Source organism: Micromys minutus (genome assembly GCF_963924665.1).
Source record: "Micromys minutus genome assembly, chromosome: X".
Taxonomy (NCBI): Eukaryota; Metazoa; Chordata; class Mammalia; order Rodentia; family Muridae; genus Micromys; species Micromys minutus.
Genome location: NC_137970.1, coordinates 26,191,320 through 26,217,752, shown reverse-complemented (window position 1 = coordinate 26,217,752; position 26,433 = coordinate 26,191,320). Strand labels below are relative to the sequence as shown.

General features: G+C 41.4%; 1 protein-coding gene across 2 annotated transcripts; it reads left to right on the top strand.

Annotated features, from left to right (window-relative positions):
- Nucleotides 1-50: 50 nt before the first annotated feature.
- On the top strand, nt 51-25,692 carry VEGFD (vascular endothelial growth factor D; the record flags this gene model as incomplete). Of its 2 annotated transcripts, none has more annotated exons than XM_080909794.1 (6): nt 51-183; nt 10,918-11,143; nt 16,623-16,807; nt 19,385-19,533; nt 20,619-20,719; nt 25,469-25,692. In XM_080909794.1, exons 1-6 carry the CDS (start codon nt 94-96, stop codon nt 25,690-25,692), a joined length of 975 nt encoding a protein of 324 aa, XP_080765920.1. In that variant the 5' UTR covers nt 51-93. The 2 variants fall into 2 exon arrangements, with proteins under 2 accessions (XP_080765920.1, XP_080765919.1); XM_080909793.1 differs by having other exon boundaries at nt 16,617-16,807.
- Between the last annotated feature and the right edge of the window lie 741 nt (nt 25,693-26,433).

The window sequence follows — 26,433 nt, the reverse complement described above, 5'->3', positions numbered from 1 at the left end:
TTTGCTTCTGGAGGATGCCTTTTGCCACACTTTTCAGTAGCTGCCTGGAAACAACTGCTTAGTCATCATCAGTAGACACTGAAAATATTCACAATGTATGGAGAGTGGGCAGTGGTGAATATTCTCATGATGTCCTATATGTACCTGGTGCAGGGCTTCAGTCGAGAACATGGAGTTGTGAAGGTAGGTGAGCTGGATTCTGCATACTACTTCTCTTTACTGGCTTTCACAGAAAAAGTCCTTTGCCCTTACTGTTTTTGAAGCCGTCTAAAAAGCCCTGCCTACTCTTAGCCTGTATGTACTAGTGACTGCTTTATTTGGGGAAGGGGAGGCAGCTTAATAAGTTTCTTGCCATGAATGTTGGACAATGTGCATGTGGATGAAAATTTGAATGGCTATTTTCACTGATTGTGTGTGTTTGGGGTGGGAATAGAACATGAACATTCTTAAAATCTTTGACACGGAACCAGTCTGCTCCCAGTCATGCTTGCAGATGGCACAGTGGTTTTCTGAGGAAGCTGGGATTTACCTTCACGACACACACAATTTTTATGGGCCATTGGTTTGTAAGTTAGTTGCAAGCAGCAAGGTTGAGTAATTATTTTTTAATTGAAAATCACAGTGGTTTTCATGGATTTTGTTTTTCTGTCTGGTTTTGCAAATTACCTATTGCTACCAACCAGGAAAAAAATGTTTACTTGGGTTGCTGTTTTTTTTTGTTTTTTCCTGATTTTGCTTTTGAAAAATGTGTCTAAGATTAAACAGTCAGCCAATCTTTGGTTCTGTGAGCAAGCATGAAGAACAGCCCAAGACATTGAGAGCCATGCAGAAAGGATGAACTAGGGACCAGGACTGCTACAATAGCATTTTCACTCCATGTTTTGTACTTTTCGAGCCTTTTAGTTTTTGGAAAGGATGCAGACTCAGTTGCAATTGTTTTGTCTAGAGAGCTACTAAATCATGACTGATTTCGAAATCTCTGGCTACAAAAGGACAGAAATCAGATGTGGGCTTGAGTTTTGTGGCTTGCGTTTTCAATAAGGGGGAGCATATCGCCCCCCAGAGGGGAAAATTAGTTCATGAGCTGTTTTACGTGGGAAGCACTATATGCATAAACAGGTCGTATCTATGCATCCTGGTTTCATAGGTCAAGACCAACAGGCTCCATTTACAGTCTTCACCCTGTCAACTCTACAGAAAAGTGGATTCCCCTTCCCCCCCCCCCCCCCCCGGCCTGACACCAAGGTGCAACGTTAAGGCTGGCGGCAGTCAGGTAGAGCTGAGAAGTGTCCTTTCTGCCATGTGCATTTTGGACTTGCAAAGCTTGAATGATTCAGGCTGATACACAAGACGCCTCACCACCACAGCATGATGCTGTTTGAAATTTCACTTAACACCAGTCTTCAACCCTATGCCCTAGTGAAGTTGTCCCTGTTTGGAATTTATTCTTTTATAGACACAGCTACCAGAATCCTCTCTGTGTCCTGGGCACAGTGAGGTTTTAAAAGTACTGTTTTCGTTTAAATTTCTTGAATGGGACAGTGAGAATAAGTGAATGAGTTTTTTATATAACAGAAAACATGCCCTAAACAGATGGCAGATGTGAAACATGTGTTTACTAACAAGCCTTTCAATGTTTCTCTTACATGCCCTTATATTTTCCCTTGGGTTAATAGCTATCTGACCCCCAGCTAATTTGGATTGTTTCTTATATGAAGTGTTAAGTTAAGCCTGTAATTAAGTAGATGTTTGGGGACACACGTTACTGGGCGGTGAAGCATAATGACATGCATAATTTTGATTTACATAGTCTCTTCCCCCCACACACCTATTTTAAACAGAAATAAAATCAAAGAAATCTATTCCTTGACACTGGTGTCTTTCTTATTTAAATTAAAATGTACCATAGAAATGATTTAGGACACTGGTACTTGATTAGTTTTTGCCTTTAGATATAAGAATATGTCATTTGTTCTACAAATTATTATGGGTCCTCCTCAGTACTGAGTCTATGGCAGCATCCTTTTCTCTGGTCTCCCTTTTCTGGTCACAGCTGTGATGTTAAATCCGTTTCCAGTTTGCTCCCTCCTTCTTCTAGTCTGAACTTAACTTCTTCGCTTAGAGAACTGTCCTGTTTATTCAGCTTAGACTGGCAGTGACTGTGGTATTCTGCTATGAATTTGTGATTTTTTTTCCTACTGTAAGAATGCAAATGGATACATGTATCCAGGACAATGGCACTTACTGCCATTTGAGTGAAAGTTATCCCAGTTTCACTATAGTCTTGCAGCTTATGCTTGGAAAACTAGTTGTTTGGGGCCAACAGTGCTTGGAACATGTGAGTTGAGGAAAATCTTTACCAAAATCTTAACATGTTCTTTGTAAAACAAAGACCTGAATAGATGGTTCAGTGGTAAAGAACACTTGCTACTCTTGCAGAAGGCCCAGGTTCAGTTCTCAGTGGCTTCATAAAGGCCAGTTACATGGGATCTGATGCCTTCTTACCACAGTGGACACCAGGCACTGAGTAGATTGCTGACTAGATGTGGGATTTATTTCAGTCCCTGTTTTCTCAAGCTTTGTATACAGTTGAGATGAGCAGAGAAAGTTTCCTAAGGTAGGCAGTTCACAACAACCTATGTTATAGATCTAACCATACCTCTGTACCCTCCAGATACTTACTAATGATTCCCAACAGCCTTATGCTTTTACCATTCGCTATGACCATCTCTCCAGCATGACATCTGTCTGCTTTAATAAATAATTGTCACCTGGTATGTTGGGAATCATTATAAGATGCTAGATGAAGGTAGAGTGTATAGGTCTTTCAACGAAGCAATGGGGGCCTGTCAGTCTAGCAGGAGAGGAGTCAATCTAGGTCATGGTAGCTCTCAGAACTCTTGGAAGAGTTTTTTGTTTCTTCTTTAGCTTTGCCCTATACCATCTTTAAAGCCACCTGACTTGTAATGTTTATAGATGGTGGAGTCATTCAGCGCCAAATAGGATTAGAATAAGCCCCTTTGCCACCAACAAAGTCATATATGGGAAAGTTTGCTGGCTTTGTTGTTAGCCAGGTGAACCAATGAGATCTCAGTCATTTTTTTTTTTTTTTTTTTTTTTTGGTCTCGGCAATTGCAGCTTTTATATCATTCTAGCGTATTATGGTACCCAAGATAAACTAGAACTCTTTCTTACATCCTATGTATGATACTTCCTTGTAGGACTCATTTTTAATTGAAAAATCCTAACTTAAAACCTGCGACTAAAATGTTGCTATAAACCTGTTACACAGATAACTTGTGAAATACAAACAATGATCCCATAAAGCCCTAGTAGTAAAAAGATCTGGAATTCTCAGGTACAAGCATTCCCACATAGGTAGTAGAGAAATAGAAATGCAAAGAACAATAAAATTGTTCCTGAACAATGTTTAGGTCTTTCTATCTCTTTTTTTTTCTTTTAGATATTTATTTTATTTTAAGCTTATTTGTGTCAGCGTATGTGCACAAGAGTGTGAGAGTCTGCAGAGGCCACAAGAGGGAGCAATATCTCCTAGAGCTGGAATCACAGACACCTGTTAACCACCCAACTTAGGGTAACCACCCAAATTCTTGTTCTTTGCAACAGCAGTAAATACTTTTAACCACTGGGCCATCTCCACAGCCCAGAGAGCTCTTCTTTTATCATTTGATAAGCAAAGGGTAGGAATTTAGCATAATTGGGAATGAACTGAGCTGAAAGGAGATAGCAATAAAATTAACATCCCTGCTTGGGTTGTTTTTATGATGGCTGGTCCACTTTTCTCTCTTCTTTCGGGTTCTTATGGTCCTACTAAGATACTAGAGCATAAATCAAAAGCATCCTGAGGCAGCTTCAACATCATGAAAGCCTTGTCTTGTTGAGATGTCCTAACCCATAAAGACTCTCCTGTACCTCTTGTTACAATGTTCTAATATTTGATAATGCATTACTTTTTCCACCAGATATTATTGAATATTTACTGTGTCTAAGATCCGAGACTGAAGCAAGAAAGAAAATAGTTCAGCTCCCTTGGAATGCGTATTTTGATTGTGCTTAGTGGGACTGGACAAGATGCAAATCTATAATATGTCAGGGACAAAAATAAAGAAAAGCACTCAAGTGAAGGAGGGGACACAGGATGCTTATGATCAAGGGGGAGATTCTTCTAATTCAGTTATGCTAATGCATAGTATTGAAATAGCTGAAGGAGGCAGAGTCCGCCCTCAGGGTAGTGGCTAAAGAGGGAGGAGCTTGGATTTTCTGAGGAGGAGCAAGAGAACTAAAGTGACTTCTGGAAGGTGAGTAGAGAGCAGAAGTGCAGTTGTCAAGGTTAGAAAAAACAGCAGGGTGGGGGTGAGCTCCAATAGAACTTTATAGACACTAAAATTTTAATTTATGTAAATTTTATGCACCAAGTAACCTTGTATTCATGAGTTCCAACCATTTAGAATGCAAAAGCCCTTTCTTAACTCACAGGCTGTTCAAAAACAGGCTGCACCCTGTGGCTCATGGGTCACAGTTTACACATAGGATTCAGGTTCATTACACTATTTTATTTTATTGTTGGCATACATCTGTGTTTGAAATTTGCGGTCTGTTTGTCCCTGTTGATTCCACCTTCATCATGAGGATGGGGGCTTTTCAACAGAGGAACGTTTCATCGTTTTGTTTGAGGCAGTGTTCTAAACACTACTTAGCAAAGCCAGTCAGATAGTAGATGCAGAAAGTGATGATTATTGGTTGTCTGACACACTAGCCTTGGAGGATTCTGAGATAGCCAGGTGAAAGACAACACTGGACTATCTCTGGTCGTCACCATAGCTCACCTGGTTTTATGATTTGTGTAAAATCCAAAAGCATTTTTAAGGCAGTGTATTTATCCTTCTATTTTACTGTGCGCGCGAGATGAGGTTTGGATGACTGTGTCAAAGAATCCTGAAATGTTCTTCCAGCCCTAGGCCATCAAACAGGGAGTTCACTTCTAGAACTGAAGTCACCTTAGCCCATTATTTCAGCTTGATGGCCACAGAAGGAATGCTAGACAAAGCAGCATCTAGCCATACAATGTCTGTGCACAGCCTAGACACCCTCCTGCCTTTATCTCTGAAAGCCCTACCTGTGTTTTCATCTTGGGTGATATAGGAAGATGTGGAAATTTTTGACAAATATACTCTGGTCAGAGAAACCTTTTCTCCCTGGGGGAAGGAGAGCTGTACATTCAGTTCAGTAAACATGTGTGGAATGTCTTCCATGTGCCAAGCACATGAGTGGACAATGATGCTCTTTATAAAATAAAGATGTCTTAGTCATTTTCATGTCATACCAACCTCTGGGGAGTTCACTTTGGTCTGTATAAAGGATTAGTTTAATGCCTGAACATGTAAGTAATACTATAATTTCTTTTTCAAAGTTTATTTATGCTTCTCTCATATTTTACATCTCAACTGTAGTTTCTCCTCCCAGTCTCTCGCTCCCAACTCCTGTCTCCCCCAGATCCACTCCTTCTCTGTTTCCCTTCAGAAAAGGACAGATCTTCCAGTGATATCAACCGAACATGCCATATCAAGTGCAATAAGCCTAGGCACCTCTCCTTGTATTGGCTGGATGAGGAAACCCAGTAGGAGAAGGGTCTCAAAGGCAGGCAAAACAATCAGAGACAGCCCCGCTCCCACTGTTAGGAGTCCCACAAGAACAGCAAGCAGAACACATATATGCAAAGGGCCTGGGTCAGTGTCATTTCACTGATTTTTGTCTGTCTGTCTGTCTACCCACCCGCCCACCCACATACCCATCCACCCATCATCTATCTATCTATCTATCTATCTATCTATCTATCTATCTATCTACCTACCTACCTACCTACCAACTATCTATTTATCTATCTATCTATCTATCTATCTACCTATCTATCTACCTACCTACCTACCTACTAACTATCTATCTACCTACCTACCTATCTATCTATCTACCTACCTACCTACCTACCTACCTACCTACCTACCTATCATCTATCTATCTATCTATCTATCTATCTATCTATCTATCTATCTATCTATCTATCGCCAGTTGTGTTTGGTCCTATCCTAGATCTCTAGACTGTCCAGACTCTGAGGCTCCTGGTTCTCCAGGCTGTGTCACACATTAGTTCCCTCTCCTGGAATGGGTCTCAAGTTGGAACATTTGTTAATTACCTATTCCCACCGCTTCTGTGTTACCTTTACCCCCGCACAACTTGAAGACAGAAAAAAATCGTAGGTCAAAGGTTTTGTGGCTGGATTGGTGTCCCAATCCCTATATTTGAAAACCTGCATAGATAGTTGCAGAAGATAGTGAGCTCAGGATTGATAACCCCCATTACTAGGAGTCTAAGTGGGGGTCACCCTCATAGGTTCCTGAGAGTTTCCATCGCACTAGGTTTCTACCTCACTCTGAAGTGGCTGGAGAGATGGCGCAGCCATTAAAAGCTAGGCTTACAACCCAAAATCTTATAATTTCTACAAGGTTTATTTCACCATTAGCTGGATGCTACTGAATAACTATGGCGCCGACATGTTGGAGATGACTATTGCTTTTTGAAAAAAATCAACATTCAAATAAAAATTATTTTGCTCAATTTTTTAAATTTTTATTTTATTTTATTTTTGCACAGCTGCTTCGGACACAGAAAAAAAGTTAGTTCTGTGTGGTGAAGAGTCCCAGTTCCGCTAGAGAAACTTGGGTTTAGTTTGTGTGGGGATTCATTGTGGAGATTGAGGAAGGTAGAGGTAGAGGTAGAGGAAGAAGCTGATCCTTCAGTAGGACCAGCCCTGGAGATAGGGAAGTCAGGAGAGAGACATGGACACTTGGAGTAATAATAACAACAACAATAATAATAAAGAAACAGGGGAAGGCAGAGGTAGAAAAGGGGAGACAAGTAGAGAAGGACTTAAAACTCGGGGTAAGACAAGGAAGTAGGGAAGAGAAAAGAGAAACCCCACCCTCCAAATAAGACTGGTGGAACCAGGGAGGGGGCTGGGTGAGGGGACTGGAGGTTTTCGAGGCTTCCGCGGGGCAAAAGAGATCTAGCCCAGCTAGAAACAAAGAATGGGCCCCTTGCCCCTGCCCCAGGGTCCCGGGTAGGGGACTCATGTCTCAGAGCTGCAATGTTGGGTATCCCCCCTCCACCCCCTCCTCGCGCTTTGCTAAGTACAGAACAGGTTCCAGCGAGGTGCTCCAGCATGCGGGGGGCGGGGCAGAGGGGTGGGGTCAGAGAAGCTAGCGACCTGCCACCAATCACAGAGACGACTGGGCGTGGTTTAGATTGCGATCTGCACTGCCCCCAACCCCACTCCCACCCTGGCGCCTCTTCTCTCTCCAGCCTCCTCCGCTCCGCTGGGTTGAACAACTGAGAACTGCACACAGGAGTCCCAGGGCCTGTGCGCCCGCCGCTTACGGGATACTCTCCAGCGTTCATTTAGGAAGAGCGCAGCCCCAAGTTTCCGTCCTCCCCTGCCGCGCACCCTCCTGCCCCATTCAGTTGTGGAGTGGACCAGTGGCCCAGTGTCCACAGGGCACAGGGCAGGTGACTGTGACTCTGGAAGTCACTGTTGTATCTGCATCTGTTTCTATCAATTGCTGGGAGAAGCCTCTCGGGTGACGATTAGGCTAGGGGCCAATCTATAAGTATAGCAGAATGTCTTTTTTGTTGTTGTTATCCTAGGTCTCTGGACTGTCCAGCCTCTGGGTCCTGGCCTTCCAGGCTGTCAGGGGCTTTTTATTTTTAATTGTGGTCCAAACATGTAAAATAGGACTCTGGTGATACAGTCAGTTCGTCAGTATTTTTGGAAGCTTTTTCCCACATGCAAAGTGCAGGCAAGTCTGGGAACCTATGCTCCAAATCCTTCCCAAGAGAGAACAAAGCAAGCAACAGTGTGGCCATTTCTTGGCCTGTTAGAAATGTAACCACCTAGGTCTCTAAGACCAGCTTTGCTCTATGTGTAGTAATATTTATAGTGACAAAGTAATATTGCAGAACCCTTCAACCCCGTGCTTTCAAAAAATGGTTATCAGTAGCTAAAAACCATCAGAGAACGATTTGTTATTTAGGAGGAGCATTGCTAACAGTCTTGAACTAATTACAGAACCGAGGCTGACACTCTAATAAAAAGCAGAGACCCGGGAATGTTGTCTCTTGTCCTCTCATCTCGCTGGCTGATTTTAATCAGTTTAGATTTGATTAGCACTTGTATTAGAGAACTGTAAGAAATAAAGAGCAGCTCATTTGGCAGAAGTTCAGCAATGAAAAACACTGCAATCAAAGGTTTAAGCATGCTTTGGGACGATAGTCACATTTTGATGTTTAGTTTTCTCCCACACATGCAGATAGCATAAAGTTGATTACACAAATATCCACCAGTGTAGATTGCTGATTGGAAAGAGATCCATTTTCAACCCTTCCCAAATGTATGCCTTAGATAAATTACTTGCTCTCCCCCAGTCCTTAGTCTTTCCATTTTGAATTATAAAGTGACTGTTTCCAATTTCTGTTATTTGGTACTAGGCTTTCCCTTAGTAGACTAAGAAGGCTTTCAATAGCTTTGAGGGTGAAAGTCAATGTTGTGGGTTTGACAAAGAAACCAGCCATAGGAGCTATTTAGTCTTCACATCACTCAATAATTTAATTCAGTCTGAAGAATTACTATTTCTTCCTGAGGTTTTCAGCATAGGATTGTTTTTCAAATTGAGACCTATAAGAAGTAGGAAGCCATGTATCAGCCTTATCCAAAGATGGTATTGAATGAAATTTTATTTCCATAAATGAAAATTCTTTCATCAGAGTACAATTTAATGATTTTAATATAAAATTTTAGCGGGGTTCGTACATCTATTATTTTCGCCTCTTCATTTTCCCCACCCAATTCCTTCTGCCTCTCCCCTCCTCCTTAAATTCATGATATTTTCCTCTATAATTATTTTTATACACATAAGTGTGCATAAGCATGCACATGTGCACACACACACACACACACACACACACACACACACACACACTGAGCCCAACTTAATAATCTTTTTTAAAGTATCTGTTAGTCTTTCTCACTAGCTTATTGGAGTAGTGCGGCCAACTCCTTTGATCTTGAAGATTGAACTGTTGTGAGGTAGCTTTACATAGTACTAGAAAGAGGAGATGAATGGGCAGGCAATGAGAAGGCACTGGCAAATCACGTGTAAGGGTTGCCATGGAAACGAGCAAGCTTTCAGTTTTGTCTACAGGGTTCTCAACTAAAGAAGCTGAGCTATGCTACTCAAGTCCAGCACCCTACTCACATAGCCCGGCTGTGCTCTTTAAGCTCCCTTCTCTCCCTTGACAAAAACATCCTTGTTTCCAACTCCAGCGGGATGTGAGAAACCACCAAGATAAGTTCCCTGAACTTCTGAGGCAATCTTGCTCTCTACAGAGCCACATGGCTTACTGTGGCACATATGTTTCAGAGGGTGATCATTTTAGCTCTTCATATTGGGTCCAACTAACGCCTTTCCTACACCTTACAAATATACTTAATAGTCTTCTACCTCAGGCAGAAATGTAAACACATGCCTGTGAATACTCCCATCTGGACTTCGGTAAAATGACTAAGGTGGCGTCACACATGCCTTAGATATAAGGTCTGTAGAAATTGAAGTAGGAAGACCACAATTTCTGGACCAACTTTGGCTACGAGAGAGAGAGAGAGAGAGAGAGAGAGAGAGAGAGAGAGAGAGAGAGAGAGAGAACTTGCCCCATAACAACAACAAAAGTCATAACCTTGAATATGTGTAGTTTTGAGACTGTTTTTAGTTCATGGACTGTAAATGTTTTAACAAAGCAATGATAAGCAAGCTTGTAAGGCAATCTAAGTGGAAACTGCTGCTAAACTATGGAACCATAAAATTAAAGCCTTGGGACTGATAGATGCGAGTCTGGGAAAGAACTCAGCTCCAGACTGATAGAAATGCGAGTCTGGGAAAGAGAGGAGATGAAGAAGTCAGCTCCAGAACTTGGATGATAGCTTAGTTGGCAATATACCTTCCCAGCATGAACAAGGCCCAAAGACGGATCCCCAGTACTTGAGGGGGAAACTCCAGTAGGAAACAGACTCCATTGGTTTTGATGTTATACTACATAATTGTAACTATGTATGTATCATTATTTCATGTAACTAAGCCCCTACTCTTGAACAAGAAGTTGCATACTGAATATCTTTCCTTGACTTGAAATCCCGCCCCCCACGAATATACCCATCTAGGCTTTTGCACCATTTTAGCCATTGCAAATCAGATGTAACTGTAGAGAAATGGCGAGACTTCAGCATAAGCTAGGAAATCAGTGGCGGTTGTCACAAAATTGGTATAATAGAAGACTCTCTACTGCTTTTCTGTGGCTGCAGTAGCAAAGTACCAAAAATTTGGTAGCTCGGAGCAACAGAAAAATCCCCCAAACACAGTGTCAAACTCTCTTGGCATGAAGCATTGCCTCAACTGCTGCTGGCAGCTCTAGGTAATTCGAGTTGTGGTTTTATCACCTCATCTTCTCTTCCATCTTCACATGGCCTTGCTGTGTCTATATTTTCCCCTGCTTTCTAAGGACCTTGGTCATTGCATTTTGGGTTCATGTGACTAATATCACAAAGACTTTACCTCTATTATATATGCATCTTTTTTCCTGAGTAAGACAATGTGCAAAGAAAGACTCTGGGTAAGGAAGTAGACCTACCATTTCAAAGTCAACCATTAAACATTGCTTTGTTTTTTTTTTTTTTCTCCAGACACAGGTACACACTGGAATAACCTTAACTTGTTTCTTTTCAGATGGTCTATAGTTTAAACTGTTAGCAACCATGGTAATCAAGATATATTTTGTGACTCATTCTTAATTAGGATTTTTCTTTTGAGCGATCATCCCGGTCCCTGTTGGAACGTTCTGAACAACAGATCCGAGCAGCTTCTAGTTTGGAGGAGTTGCTACAAATCGCGCACTCTGAAGACTGGAAGCTGTGGCGATGCCGGTTGAAGCTCAAAAGTCTTGCCAGTGTGGACTCGCGCTCAACATCCCATCGCTCCACCAGATTTGCGGCAACTTTCTATGATACGGAAACACTAAAAGGTAGGTGCATAGGTGGAGCCGTATAGTCTTTATCAAATAGTGACACCAGTACCAAGTTCTTCCAAAAGTTTGAGCAGGGTAGTTATGTATCAGCGAGGAACAAAAGGGCTTTGACTTTGTGACAAGATGCTTCACTGAATAAAGTTGGGAATGGTTCTCAGACAGCCACATGTGGGACTTTCATAAACAAATAAAATAATAAAAAATAAACGAACAAATCATTGCAAGAATCAGTTTTCTCCTTCCACCTTGTGGGGCCAAGGATTCCAACGCAGGTATTCAGGCTTATCAGCAAGCACATTTACCCACTGATCCATCTTGCCAGCTCAAGAATTCTAATTTTCAAATGTCTACTCCACAAAGAAGTATACTCAAAATGATTTTTATATATACATCTAACATAAGGTCATTCAAACTATTAAGATAAATGTAACTCCAAAATTTGAGGGTAAAGCAAATACAAAAAGACTCCTTTTAGTGATGGGAAAAACATGTTTACTAAAGAGCAAAAGAACTTCACGTATTTATCAACAAGGAGTTTTTTAGTTTAGTTTTGTTTTTTAAGAATTAGAACAAATGTTATCGTCAAAATGTTATTTATTTTCTTTTTTATTGACTTTATTTTATTTACATTTCAAATTATCATCTTTCCCAGATTCCCCTCCATATCCCCTATCTCATCACCCCTCCCTCTGCTTCTATGAGGGTGTTCACCCACCCACCCTCTTACCTCCCCACCCTAACGTTCCCCTACACTGGGTCTTAGCAGGACCAAGGGCTCCCCTCCCATTGATGCCCAACAAGCTACATGTGCAGCTGGCGCATGGGTCCCTCTATGTGGACTCTTTGGATAGTGGTTTAGTTTCTGGGAGCTTTGATTGTTTGGTATCAACAAGGAGTTTTCAATTGCTATTCAGACAGAGAGAAAAACCAACAGTTTGGATATAGATTTTTTTTTTTGTCTTCAAAACCCTGTGGTTTTTATTTAAAAGTAGAAAGGGAGAAGTTAAAAAGTAAGGAATAATCATGGTTACTCAGAAAACAACAAAGATATTTTTGACACAAAATAATCAAATCTTACAAGTAGAAAATAACATACAGTCAGTCTTCCTATCCTCAAGTTCTGCATCCCTACTATGGGTTCAGCCAATCACACATATTTAGGAGAAATGCATGCGTACTGAGCATATACAGACCTTTTCTTGATATTCAATGTGCTGAAACAACTATTCATATGGCATATGTGGCTTTTATTGGTTACTAGAAGTTATCTAGACATGACTTCAAATGTACATAAATATGTAGATGGGTTATTTACAAATTCTAGCCCACTTTATATAAAGGACTTGGTAACTCAAGGATTTTAGTATCTGTAAGATGCCCTAAAAGCAGTCTTCCATAGACATCAAAGGACCATTACACTTTCAAATTGCTTCCTGGAGTAGGGGTGAGGATGGATATGTGGTGTATACAGATACTCCTTCAATGATATCCAGATTATGAAACATACTCTACAAGATGGCTGTTTATACATACTGTGCCTCAATGACTTACACTTTAAAATAAAGTTGTGTGGCCTTGATTATGCCTTTACCTCTCTGATGACATTTCAAAACAACTCAAGACACCAGTGCTGTTGTTAGACTTAGCCTTTTAGATATAAATATGATTTCACAGGACATGAGTAGATCTATTATTTAATTTCAGTTGATCCTTGAGCAAAATTATTTTTTTAAAAATAGTTACAGCTATCTTTGCTTCCCCTGTTTGTTAAAGAATAATAGATGATTCTTCACATATATATATATATATATGTGTGTATATATGTATATATATATATATATATATATATATATATATATATATATATAGAGAGAGAGAGAGAGAGAGAGAGAGAGAGAGAGAGAGAGAGAGAGAGAGAGAGATAGGGAGAGCGAGCATAGGATTTGGCTATGGGAAAGTTATGTGTAGGTGAAGGAATCCCACAGCAGTTTAAGTATGAAAAAGGTTCTTTGTGTTCATGCGTGGAACTGTGTGTCAAGTGAGTTGAGACACTGTTTAGAGCTTTGAGGGTGTAGTTGTTCATTCATGTGGAGATTTTACATGAACTTCACAGAAAACAACCTAGAGCTCACAGGCTTTGACCAGATTACGTGTCTGCAGGTCCAAGGGGAATGTGCAGATGAGCTGCGGAGGCAACTTTTACCATAAAACCACGAATCAGGGGTTTTTATAAGGAAGATGCCATAAAAAATGGAGAATTTGCAGCCTCCATGCTGTCCCTTCTAATTATGTGGAGGATTATCTCAAGATAGTCACCAAGCTACAAGCAATGCACAATCAAAGGAGTGTGTTACACCAATTACGGTTTGTTATCTACTCCTCTCGTGGATTTTAGGGTAATTCCCTGGGCAGTCGTAAAGAACATTGGCCTTATGAAACCTTACTCGGTGCCATTGGTCATAACCTCATGAGATTTCGATTTTAATCTTCTCCAACTTTTAAAATGTAGAACCTTAAAGAGAAAAGGCAAGTAGAAAGTAACACTTAAATAGCATTTGAAACAAGAGATATTTTCATAAGTTACTCCCTCTGCCAAAGATTTATGACTAATAGTAGCAATTGAAATAGCACCCCCAGTAATACTTAATTACATAATTAAATACAGACCAAGGATAAATCTTTATCATCAGAAAGTTTTAAATGTTCATTTTATATTGTGTTTGTAAGGGTGTTTTGCTGGTACGTCTGTGTACTACCTTTGTGCAGTACCCAGGAGAAGCCAGAAGAGGGCATCAGATCCACTAGAACTGGAGTTAAGCGACATGAGCAGCTCTATGGATGCTAGGAACCAAAAGTTGGTCCTTAGGAGGAGCAGCCAGTACTCTCCTGAGCTATCCCCCAGGTCCATCAATACAAATGTTTAAAGGTAGTGTACAGAAACATTCATCCAGTATCACCCCACTTGTAAAACAGATATTTTTAGTTTCATCCTTTGTGGATCTGAAATACAAGCATCACCAAGGTGTTTGGGTTTTTGTTTGTTTGTTTGTTTTTGTTTTGTTTTGTTTATTCTTTTGATCCAAGGTCTCTCTGGAGACTATACAGTCAAGTTCTCTTGGTCTGGGCTCTAAGTATCTCAATGCACTTGCAAGTTCATTTGATTGTGGTTTGTAAGATTAAGTTCCACACAGGCACTTGGACTGTGAAGGGCCCCTTTCCTCACTGGTTACTGGCCAGAGGCTGCACTCAGTTTGGGGTAGCTTCAAAAATGACTTTCAGACTGGACAAGTGTTGTGGTGATTAAAAACACCTACTGCTTTTGCAGATAATCCAAGTTTGGTTCCTCGTACCTATGTAGGGCGGGCTCACCACCACTCAGAACTCCAGTTCCCAGAGCATTTGTTACCCTCTTCTGGTTGACATGTACACCGCCCCATACACACATAATTAAAAATAAATGAATCTTTTTTTAAGGTGGCCCTTGGTGAGAAAAGACGTGGGGAGGAGAGAAGGGAAGGTCAAGAGAAGTGGGAGCAGGAAAGAAACTGAGTCAGAAAAGAGCTTCAACCTAAGCTCCTAGGTGTCACCCTGCTTTGTTGTGTTCTCTTCACAAAAAAATTAATCACTAGGTCTCATCAGCACACTAAAAGAGGGGGATCACCTGGGGTCAATAATAAAGCTGCATACTATAAAAGGGTTTCAACACACTCCTAGGATAACATAGTCTGCAGTTCCATCAGTGACAAGCTGAAAGAAACTCCCCTCCACCCCCCAAACCTGTAGGAAGGCTACATACAACATTAAGAGTCAAAATTTAACTTTAAAAATGGATAAGAACGGGGCTTGAGAGAGGTCATCTGTTACAAGCAGAGGACCTGAACTGGGTTCTTAGCACCCACATCAGGCAGGACCGCAACTGCCCTAACTCCAGCTCTAGGGAATTTAACACCTCTGATATTTGTAGGCACCTGCTCTCTCTCCCTCTCCCTCCCTCCTCCTCCCTCTCTCCCCTCTTCTCTCTTTCTCCCCCCTCCCTCTTTCTCCCTCTCCCCCCATCTCTCTCTCATATACACAAATGCACAGAGAATTAAAATAAAATAAATAGTTTTAAAAATGTGAACACCAGGCCTGGTGTGCACACCCTGAGTTTCAGCACTCAAGAAGCAGAGGCAGGTGGATCTCTCTGAATTCCAGGCCACCAGTCTGATCTACACGGCAAGTTCCAGCCAGCCAGGACTTCGCAGTGAGACCCTGCCTCAAAATAAAGAGAAAAATGGCAAGAGAAAATGAAATAAAGCTATATCAGAAAAAAATATAATATTCTTTTCATGCAGGTGTGTGATCCATGTATGTGTACACATGCGTACATGTAGAAGTGTCCCTGTTTGTGCATCTGACGGCCAGAGATCAACACTGAGCATCTTCTTTAGTTATTGTTCTTCAACTTAGTTTTAGAAACAGGGTCTCTCACTGGAACTGAAGCTCAGCGGGTCCCAAAGAGCTGCCTGTCTCTGCCTTCCCAGTACTTCGGTCACAATGCATCAGTGTGCCTAGCTTTTTATGTGGGTTTTCAGGATTTGAACTAAGGTCCTCGCACTTGTGCAGCCAACACTTTCTCCACAAGCCCTGTATTTTCCCTTTTATTGCCAAAAATGTATTTCTAGTTTTCTGGTTTCCTTCAAATTAGCTATGGCCACATGGAGTTGCTCCTTCTGTTAAAATGAAAGGGCTTATCTCATCATCTTCTGTAAACTATTGGATGGTTCCAAATGTGGAAAGTCTGATTTGAGAAAAACATAATTCCCCTTAAATGTTCACTCAGTGTACTTACATAAGCAGACAACAGATATTCATTTTAAAACCTATTCTTACCTGGCTTCAAATAGAGGAAGTGCTATTCAGCAGTAGCCTGTACGTTTCTTGAGAAATGACACTGACACTTTTTGTCTTCACCTTATTCCACTGACTTGCTTATTATCTACCTTTTCAGATGCCCCCAATGTGGCACAAGGCATAGTGCTCTCTCCTAATGGGAAAGAAAATATTTTTTGAAGTAATGATATCAATGGAAAAATATGGAGATGTCAGTTTTACTTTTTTGCATAAAAATATTCAGGTAAAGGATGGAGAAAATATCCATCTGTGAGCTAGAAAGGTTTTTTAATGGTTAAATCACTTGTCGTTCTTGAATAGGACATAGGTTCAATTTCTGCACAGTGACTCACAAGTATCTGTAACTCCTGTTGCAAGAGATCCAATGCCCTTCTCTAACCTACAACGGCACTAGCTACACACATGGTACACCCATACACATAACATACAATAAATACATTTCTAAAAGACCTGTTTAAATGTCCACCTAGTAAAAATTAACAAATACAAGAGGATGGGGTGGGGGTGCCATAAAAATGCCTGTGTTGTATGTCAGGGCCATTTTGCCTACTGACCCCAATGAATGTTATTCTTACAGTTATAGATGAAGAGTGGCAGAGGACCCAATGCAGCCCTAGAGAGACATGTGTAGAAGTCGCCAGTGAGCTCGGGAAGACAACCAACACATTCTTCAAGCCCCCCTGTGTAAATGTCTTCCGGTGTGGAGGCTGCTGCAATGAAGAGAGCTCGATGTGTATGAACACAAGCACCTCCTACATCTCCAAACAGGTACGAGGAAATGACCTTACTGCCAAGCATTAAATACTTTATGTGCCCAACCTCATCAAATTCCCCAAACACACAGGATACCTTATCCTCCTTCACAAGCAAAGAAGCAGAGGCTCAGGGAGGGAACACAATATCCGCCATGACACAGCCTCCACAGCTAACATCTACCCAATGCTGTAGCGTCAAGAATTAGTCCGTGTAGACATCACATAACAGGGTGTTTAAAAAAAAAAAAAAAGGAAGGAAGGAAGGAAGCTGTGACATCTCGTGCAGCCATTTTGGTGTATTTCATTTAGTTGCAGTGACTGAGAAGTTTCATGAAGAGTGAACATGACAAGGAGCAGCTAAGAGGAGGGGTGTGCTCTCACTCGAAAACTAAAGAGGCGGAAGGAGAGACAGGCACAGGAGCACAGGGAGAATGGTGGAGGAACTCTTAGTTGGTGCTGTAGCATGGCATGGGATGTAAGCAGGTGCTTTGAGAGGCAAAGTGGGCAGTCATGGGGGCCATCGAGTAGTCACAGAACCCAACAGGGAAGGGAGGAGAGAAGATGTCTAGATTGCCGGGGTAGCATGGGGAACAAAGGAACAATAGGCAGCCCAAGACTTTTGAAAACATCCTGCAGTGCTCGTGAGAAAAATAAAGTGAACCAATACATCACATTTTGCCCTGTAGCTACAAGATGTTCCTTTCTGTAGCTACCATCTTCTTGTAAAATGTAGTGCATGCATTATCAAAACACTGTACATCAAGCCACATGCCTGTTGGTCCTCGGATGCAAATTCCTCACGTGTTCATACAACTCATGATCCTGTAGAAGACAATTATACACGCTCCAAATCAATCCATGCCAAGGAATGTTCTAAATGCCCAATTGTTTCATTGCTAGTTTTCTTAATTGTGCTCTCCTGGCCATCTGAACTCTCCTTGACACTGTAGCATTATTTTGTCTAAACCCTTTTGGAGAATTGTGGAACTCAGAAATCTGAACCCTACTATTTGATAATTAGAAACAATGACGTAAGTATGGCTCCAATCAACTGTTAGTAAAACGAAGCTTGCATAACGTATGAGGGCTCAATTCCTGATCCTGTTATTCCCTGGATCATAACTGAAGAATTGTGCAAGAACATGAAATTTATGCTGGAAAAAAAAAACTCACCCGTACTTGTTCTTGTTTTTGTGACATGGTGAAAGGTCCAAATAAACACAACCCGTGAATTGTTTCCACTTAGTAGATAGTTGATTACTTTGTTTTGATTTCAACACTCAACAAATGATTCATGCAAATTAATTTATTTAAGTGTAAGTGTGAAGCAGGGTTTTTTTGTTCCAAACAGACATGTGTGTGTAGTTTGGCATTTCCCAACTTAATGGTACAGACTATGTGATCAACTACCTCTTAAAACCAAACTAAATAGAACTGCATGGAATGGTGACTGAGTGGACAGTGCCTTAAAATCAAGCTCAAGTTCATCTACACTTCATGAAAACCCTCTTGAAACTTCTGTGTGCTCTTTGGGCCCTCTTTGTCTGTCATGTAAGGATCATGGATAAATATAGTGTTTTTACATTATTTTTTAATTTTTTACTTATATCAGTCTGTATGTGTCGGCCACATGAGTTCAGTGCCTGTGACGGCCAGAAGAAAGAATCGGATCTCCTGGAGCTGAAGTTACCTGTGTTGTAAGCCTCTTGATATGGGTGCTGGGAACCAAAGTCGGGTCTTCTGAGCCATCTCTTCGGGGCCCCAAATAGAATAATTTTACACGTGATAAATAAATTAATAATCAAGTATGTACAAAATAGCAGGCATACAAGAATATAGAAATAAGTATATTAGCTATAATTATCTGTCGGGGTGTGATTCCAACTTAGCTACACAATACTTTTATAGCAAATGCCCTAAAACTCGGGGACTTTAAGTTATAATCTCCTGTGTATCTGAGGTTCAAAATTCTCCAAGGTGCTTTGTGAGTCCAAGCCTGCTTCCTGTGTCCCCCATCCCTTGAACTAGCATGGCTTCCAGGCTATATCCACTTCATGGCTATACCATAATCAAGAGATAATAAACCTCACAAAGCATGCACAGTCCCAATTTGTACTATGTCATGTCAGCTAACACAGTATTGGCCAAAACAAGTTTTATGGCCAAGCTCAATGTCAGGAAGTAGCAAATTGTCTGCCATCAATAGACGTGGTTTGGGAAGGGAATGAGTAAATAGTTTAAATAACAATCCAATCCACCCAAGTCCCAAAGAACCACCAAAGATCGAATTTTGTTTATCCTTGCAGTTTATACTCAATTTTAAAAACAAGAGCACAGAGCAGGAATTTTAAAGAACTCTAGTGATGGTGAAAAGAACAGATTTGGAAAACACTTAGGGGACCAAGCTGGATAATGGCCCCTGTCTGACTCCCAGTCTTCCAAACCACTTACAATGACTGACTAATGCCACTGCCCATGAAGGACTTTGTTAAAGTCCTTACCAAAAAGGTTAAGGGCAAAAATGCAGGAGGTGGAAACTGAGAAAAGTATTCACTAAAACTTACATCATGGTTCTCTTTCTTTGTTGTAGCTCTTTGAGATATCAGTGCCTCTGACATCAGTGCCCGAGTTAGTGCCCGTTAAAATTGCCAACCATACGGGTTGTAAGTGCTTGCCCACAGGGACCCGCCATCCTTACACAATTATCAGAAGATCCATTCAGATCCCAGAAGAAGACCAGTAAGCATTTCCTGGACTTGATAATGTCTGTTCTTGCCTTTGACAAAAATGTGTGCACATTCCTTTACTCATTATAGGGACATACCCAGAAAGACGTGTGTTGAAGGTTTTCTGTTTTGTGGAGCATTAAAAAACAAAAAGACGTGAAAGTAGAAGGGGGATTTTGGGGGAAAGAAAGCAGATAAAGAGGAGGAGGTAGAGGGGAGAAATGCAGGTGAAGTATATTTTATGTACGCATGAATATGGTATGGTGCAAACGATGATTTTTTTTTACAATATGCAGTAATAAAAATGTTGAAGATACAAGTAGAAAAATACAAGTAAAGTTACAAAAATTACATCCTCTTCATTAAATATTTTCATCTTCTGGCTTCAAAACCATATCTACTCATAGTATTTGACAAACACATTTTTTTTAACATGAGTGGCTGAATGCACTGTAAAACTTCTTCAGCCTCATAGCTACCATGTCTTCCGGCACTTCTATGCAAACAGTGACTGTCATAAATTCAAGTTTAGTTTATTATTAGTTATTAGGGGAATCTAATGTTTCCCTAATAGAACAGTTATAACTAGCAAATTACTATCTCATAAGATACCATTTCTAAATACAAAGTAAGCTCTATATTTTGTTTGGGTTTGTGTCTGTGTATGCATGTGTGTGGGTCGGTGCATATCTGTGCATGTGCCATTAGAGTCTGGAGGAAGGTGCTAGATCCATAAGAGCTGGAATGATAGATGGTTGTGAGCCAATCCATGTGGGTGTTGGGAACTGAATTCAGGTCCCATGGAAGAACTGTACTCATTCTGATCTGCTGACCCGTGTCTCTAGCCCCAAGGTTAAGGTCTTTAAAACTGTTCTCGTACAGTTGTCATTTCTTCACAGTCACCATGCCGCGAGAGACAGTGACCTCAAACATTTGTTCTCCTGTGTGACTCTAAGAAACAAGATTCAAAAGCACTAGCATGCTCCATGTACAATATTTAGATTGTTAGATATTAAATATTAAGAATGACTTAATACTCCCAATGTGGAATTACCCTGAAAAACTTTTAAATCTTGTTCATGATTTTTCTTTTCCTAGATGTCCGCATTCCAAGAAACTCTGTCCTATTGACATGCTGTGGGATAACACCAAATGTAAATGTGTTTTACAAGATGAGACCCCTCTGCCTGGGACAGAAGGTAAGGATGGCAGTAGTGAGATAAGAGCCACAGTGATAAAAAGGACAGAGCATTTAACATGACTGAGCCTTCACTATGACCAGGTGCATCAGTTACTTTTCTGTGCTCGTGATAACATATCGTGACCAAAAGCAACATCTGGAAGAAAGAGCAGATTCTGACTCATACTTTGAGGGTAATGGAGTCCGTCACGGTGGGGAAGGTATGCAAACAGGCAGGCATGGCATCAGGAGCAGGAAACTGACTGATCACATGCCATCTGCACACAGGAAGCAAAGAGAAAACAGCAACTGGGGTGAGGCTAATAACCACCAAAGCCCTCCTCTAGTGATGTACTTCCTCCAGAAAGACCCCGCCTCCTAAGGGTTCCATAATTTCCCCCAGACAACTGAGGAGCAAGTGTCTCAGTCAAGCCACAACATCACACAGTGTTCACAACAACTCATGTAGTCACAGTGTCTACCCCGAGATAGCTAACAATTTCCTACCTAACACACAGATAATGGTGGCAAAAGTGGTTGGATTTTAGAGCCTTCTCCATTCCCTCTGCTGTTACTCTCAAAGTACAAAGTGGGCAAAGCCCCTACAGCAGGTCTTAAACTCTAATAAAAACTACTTTGGGGCGAAGCACATACATCACTTGGAACTTGGTTTCTTTCAACTGCACCATTTGAAAACAAGGCAATACTCTGGAGAAAGAAAAAAAAAAAAAAGAAGGGAATGGAGAAGGACACCTGGAAACACTTGTCTATAATTGGAGAAACCATGCTCCTGAGCTAAGTCACATGGGTAATTGCTAGCCTGCCATTCTGTCTCCCGATCTGTAAAGCTGTGAATCCTGGGATGAGCATCCGGCTGAACAATCCCTACACGAGTGACATGGTTCTGCTGAAAACTATCACAGGGAACCGTGCAATGTGAACCTTGCTTGCTTTAAGCTATGATCTCCTAGCAAGAATAGAAGGGATTCAGAGCCATGTAATCTGTCCTACAAATGAAATGGCAAGCTGTTTTTGCTCTTGTTGTGATGTTCTGGTTCTCAGCACCTTTGTAATAGCTCAAACTAGGATATGAGGTAATATATTCTTGATGTTATGTAGTCAAAGGCTCACACGTACAGTTTGTACACAGACACAACAAAGTAAAGGGTGACAGTGGAGGCAGCATACCACAATGCAGTTGCTAAAACATCATCAGCCAATCCTGCGTGGAATCAAAACCAAGGAGTTCCCTTAGGGGACACCTCAAATAGACAGGTTGGGCACTATGGAAGGGTTATAATAGCCTGGGGTGAGGCGTCTTCTTTCAGGGAGATGTTGATTCACAGGGAAGACTCACTGGGTAGGTTCATGTATTAAGGATGGAAAGAGAGATGTGCTCTAAGCAGGCCTCAGATGAGAAAGCAAAGCACAAACCCAGTGCTGAAAAAGGTTTGCAGGGGACACATTGGTTCCTTTTTAAGTGCTGTAACAAAATATCTGGCAAAAAGCAGTGGAAAGGAAGAAAGAAGGACTGAGGAGGGAGGGAGTGAGGGAGGGAGGATGGCAGGGCTTATGTTGCCTTGCACTTTGGCACAGAGCAGTCCATCATGTTGGGGATGATCTTTCAGCAAGAGCACAAGAGTGCTGATGGAATTGTGTCCACAGCTGGGAAGCAGACAAGTTCGTATCCATCCCCTGTTTCCTGGTCCCCTCCTTCCATTTATTCAGCCTGACTTCCCAGCTCACATTTCCAGTGGGTCTTTGTCAGTTAAACTTTGATGGTGTCCTCATAGGTACACCCAGAGGTGTAAGCACTAGGTAGATCTAGAATCCAGTAAAGTTGACAATGAAGGTTAACCATATTATGGGAACACATACTGAGGGAAAGAGGGCGATATGAAGGGCTGAAACTGGGGACACTTGTTGATTGGAGTGACAGGACTTAGTAAGCTTGTACTGGAAGAGCCAGGGCGTGGTCTTTTGGACAAATGAAAGCCACCCAAACAGTTCAGGAAAGGCAGTGGTAACACCCATTGGAACTGGAAAAAGATCCAACCAGCAACTCTGTAGAAGAGAATGAGTTGCTTTGAGCAGAGCACAGGCAAGGAAAGCTTTGAGGGAAGTTGTAATAATGGCGGAGGTGAGGAAGGAGGGTGAATTGCAGCTCAGTAACCTCTAGTTCTCACCACTCATAATGTCCTCATCTGACAAAGTTCCCATCTGTTCCTCCAGTAGTTCCATTCTGCCAATGACACATTACTTTCTGTGCACTAAACACACTTTTTTTGGGGGGACAAAGATATTGAGCCAAGTACCTTGTCTTCAGTCCTCTATTCTCCAAATGAATGTGGTTGATTCAAGTCCAACTCATCTTCATTGCTCCAATGAACAAAACCTAAGAACAGTAATGAATGGACAAGACTGAGGACAGAATACATTAGTAATCCACAGTCGATGTCCTTAGGGGTGGACACCAACATATAATACTTCAAGGCATCAGCCCCAACTAGTTGCTGTTCAACCCAATTCTCCTACATCCAGTCTCTGTTCCCTTTAACTTGCAAAGGACTCATTTCTGCCTTTGCCACATGCTGTGCTGAACTCCTCAGTCCACCTAAACTACTCTGCTGGGCCAGCACTGAGCTTTCTTGTGACTTTCTGCTGCCACCTAGTGCTCAATATGAATCCTTTAAGAGACGTGACTCATGACTTTTTTTTTTTTCCCCCAGTAATCAAGCCTTCCTTGTCTTGCCCTAAATTGACATTTGCCTCAGGGATTTGTAACATACACAGCTCATCTATTTCCTGTTCACGAGATTCAGAATGGAATCCTTATGAATAACCAGTCCACCTAAAGTCTAATATGTGTCAAAAAACAGTCAAAACCAGAAGACTAGATCATGAGGGATTGCCATCTGGGGGCGGGGTGGGGGGAGAAGAGGGGTAGGAAAAGAGGGCTAAGAATGAATATGGAAGGATTTTAGGGTCAAGATCATGGAAGGTCTTTTATATCCTGTTGTAAAATTTGGCCTTTTGTGTGTGAAAGAAGACACTTAAAACGAGGCTGGGCATGGTGGCTCACATATTTAATCACAGCATTGAGGAGCCAGAAACAGATAGATGTTCAAGGCCAGCCTGGTCTACACAGAAATACCTGGGAATAGCCAGGGCTACATAGTAAGACTTTGTCTAAAAAAATAAGTAAATAAAATAAAAAGAAGACATTTAAAGCTTTGGTGGTGATTGGAATTAGGTTTGAATTTGATGGTCACGTGAGGGAGAGACTGGAAGGATACATGCTGTGGTTGTAATACAAGTGGCAGCCACCGACACAAGAAGTACCGGGTACTGTGTGAATGGTGACAGAGACAGTGTCATGGAGAGGAGAGGGCATGAACAAGGGAGGGGTTGGAAACAGTGACCCCATGATCTGGTGGCCAATGGTGTCAGCTCCCAAATGAAGCAAACCGAACAAGAAGCCAGTTTGGGAAAGAGATACACATTTTCTTCCAAAACCTGCATGAACGCTGAGATGAAAAGTGCATGGTCTTCCAAACTTTTCACCATCTCCCCTGACTGTTTGCTTTCGATGTCCATTTGAGACAAACTCTTAGGAGCTCCAGTCTCACCTTAAATTCCATATGTAGCAGGGGATGACCTTGGACTTTTGATCCTTCTGCCTCTAACTCAGGAGTGAGTGCTAGAATTACAGTCATGTGTCACCGCACCCAGTTTAGGAGTAACTGGAGATTGAGCCCAGAACTCATGAACTTTAAACAAGCATTCTACCAAAAAAGCCACGCCTCCTAGCCTGTCTCTTACTCTTTTTGCAGTGTTTTTCAATTCACTGATGGAGACCAGATCACAGTTCATTGTTACTTGTATATGTTTCATATACTTGCGGTGATCTAAAATGAGGGAATGCATCATTGGTTATCTGGAAATTCTGAGGAAAACATGTCTACAGCATTAGCACTTCTGGTTCCCACACTTTTAAAATACTGGAGAGGACCACATTCATACTCACAGACAGCCCATATCTTGTCATTACTGGCTTGCTGCATATACATATGTGTATATTAAAGATTTATTTTTTCTTTCTTTTTAATTAATTAATTTATTATATATGAGTACAGTGTAGCTGTCTTCAAACACACCAGAAGAGGGCATCAGATCTCATCACAGATGGTTGTGAGTCACCATGTGATTGCCGGGATTTGAACTCAGAACTTCTGAAAGTGCTCTCTCTAGCCCGATTTATTTATTTTTAATTCATGTGTATGAGTGGTTTTTGCCTGCATTGCTATTACATGGTGAGCATGAAATGCCCATGCAGGACAGAAGAGGGCAACAGTCAGCCTCCACTCCCACCCCCACCCCACCCCCACCCTGAGATTTCTGTTATGGGCAGTTTTAAATTACTATGTGGGCGTCAAGAACCGAACCTGGGTCCTCTGCAGGTGCAGGGAGAAGTTTATATTTTTAACAGGTCAGTCACCACCATAAAAATCTGTCAGAAATATTCAGCTTATGGTATGTTTTTGTTCTTTTTTTAAATCTAAGAAAACACGAGTTGTATGTTTATGTTATAAAATCACAGATGGATCTCTTTCACCCTGTGAAAATATTAAGGTTAAAAAATTATAGACAAGGAGGTTGGGAGAGGGGCCCAAGCTTTATTGGGAACATGTACAACTTTCAATTCATTTGGATCATCACATTCTCCAGGCTCCAGTTGCCAAAGCAACCCTTTCCTGTTTCTGTTTAGACCACTCTTACCTCCAGGAACCGACTCTTTGTGGACCACACATGACGTTTGATGAAGATCGCTGCGAGTGCGTCTGTAAAGCACCATGTCCTGGAGATCTCATTCAGCACCCAGAAAACTGCAGTTGCTTTGAATGCAAAGAGAGTTTGGAGAGCTGCTGCCAAAAGCACAAGATTTTTCACCCAGACACCTGCAGGTCAATGGTCTTTTCACTTTCCCCTTAACTTGGCTTACTGGGGACATTTAAAGAGCACACTAATCTGATTTGTTGGGGCTCTTTTCACTCAGGGCCCAAGCACACTCTTAAAGGAACACAGACGTTTGGCATCTAAGAAATACGTGGAAGTACGTAGAGTGATGATTACATTGTTTTGTTGTTTCAAAACAGGGCCACCTGAATTACAGATCTATATGCCAGGCCTGCCATTGTGCTATCATGAGTGAAAAAGAAGTCACTGACATTTAAACAACAGGGTTAAGGGAGGTTCGGCTCTCTCTCTCTCTCTCTCTCTCTCTCTCTCTCTCTCTCTCTCTCTCTCTCTCTCTCTCTCTTCCTCCCTCCCTCCCTCCCTCCCTTCCCCCTTCTGTAGGCAAGAAACTTAAGGATTACTATAACCCTTGAAGACCATTGACAAGGTTTTGATCAATTTCAAAACCTACCCAAACTAACCACCAAGATTTTTTTTAATTAATTAAATTTGTTCTTTTGACAATTCTATAAAATGCATTCTATTAATCTTTATTCCTATACTCTTAACTGCAGCCTATTCCAGTCAACCCATTTCCTCATTACTCATCTTTTCCATTCTCGAGACTTTTTGTCTGGTTTGGTGGCCCAGTAAATGAGCACAGGTTTGGAAGTATCCATCAGAGCTTGTTTGGCTCACCCATCAATAGGACCACAATTGAAGATGGTGACTCCCTTATCTCCCAGATACTACTGGTAGACCACAGCTCATTGCCCT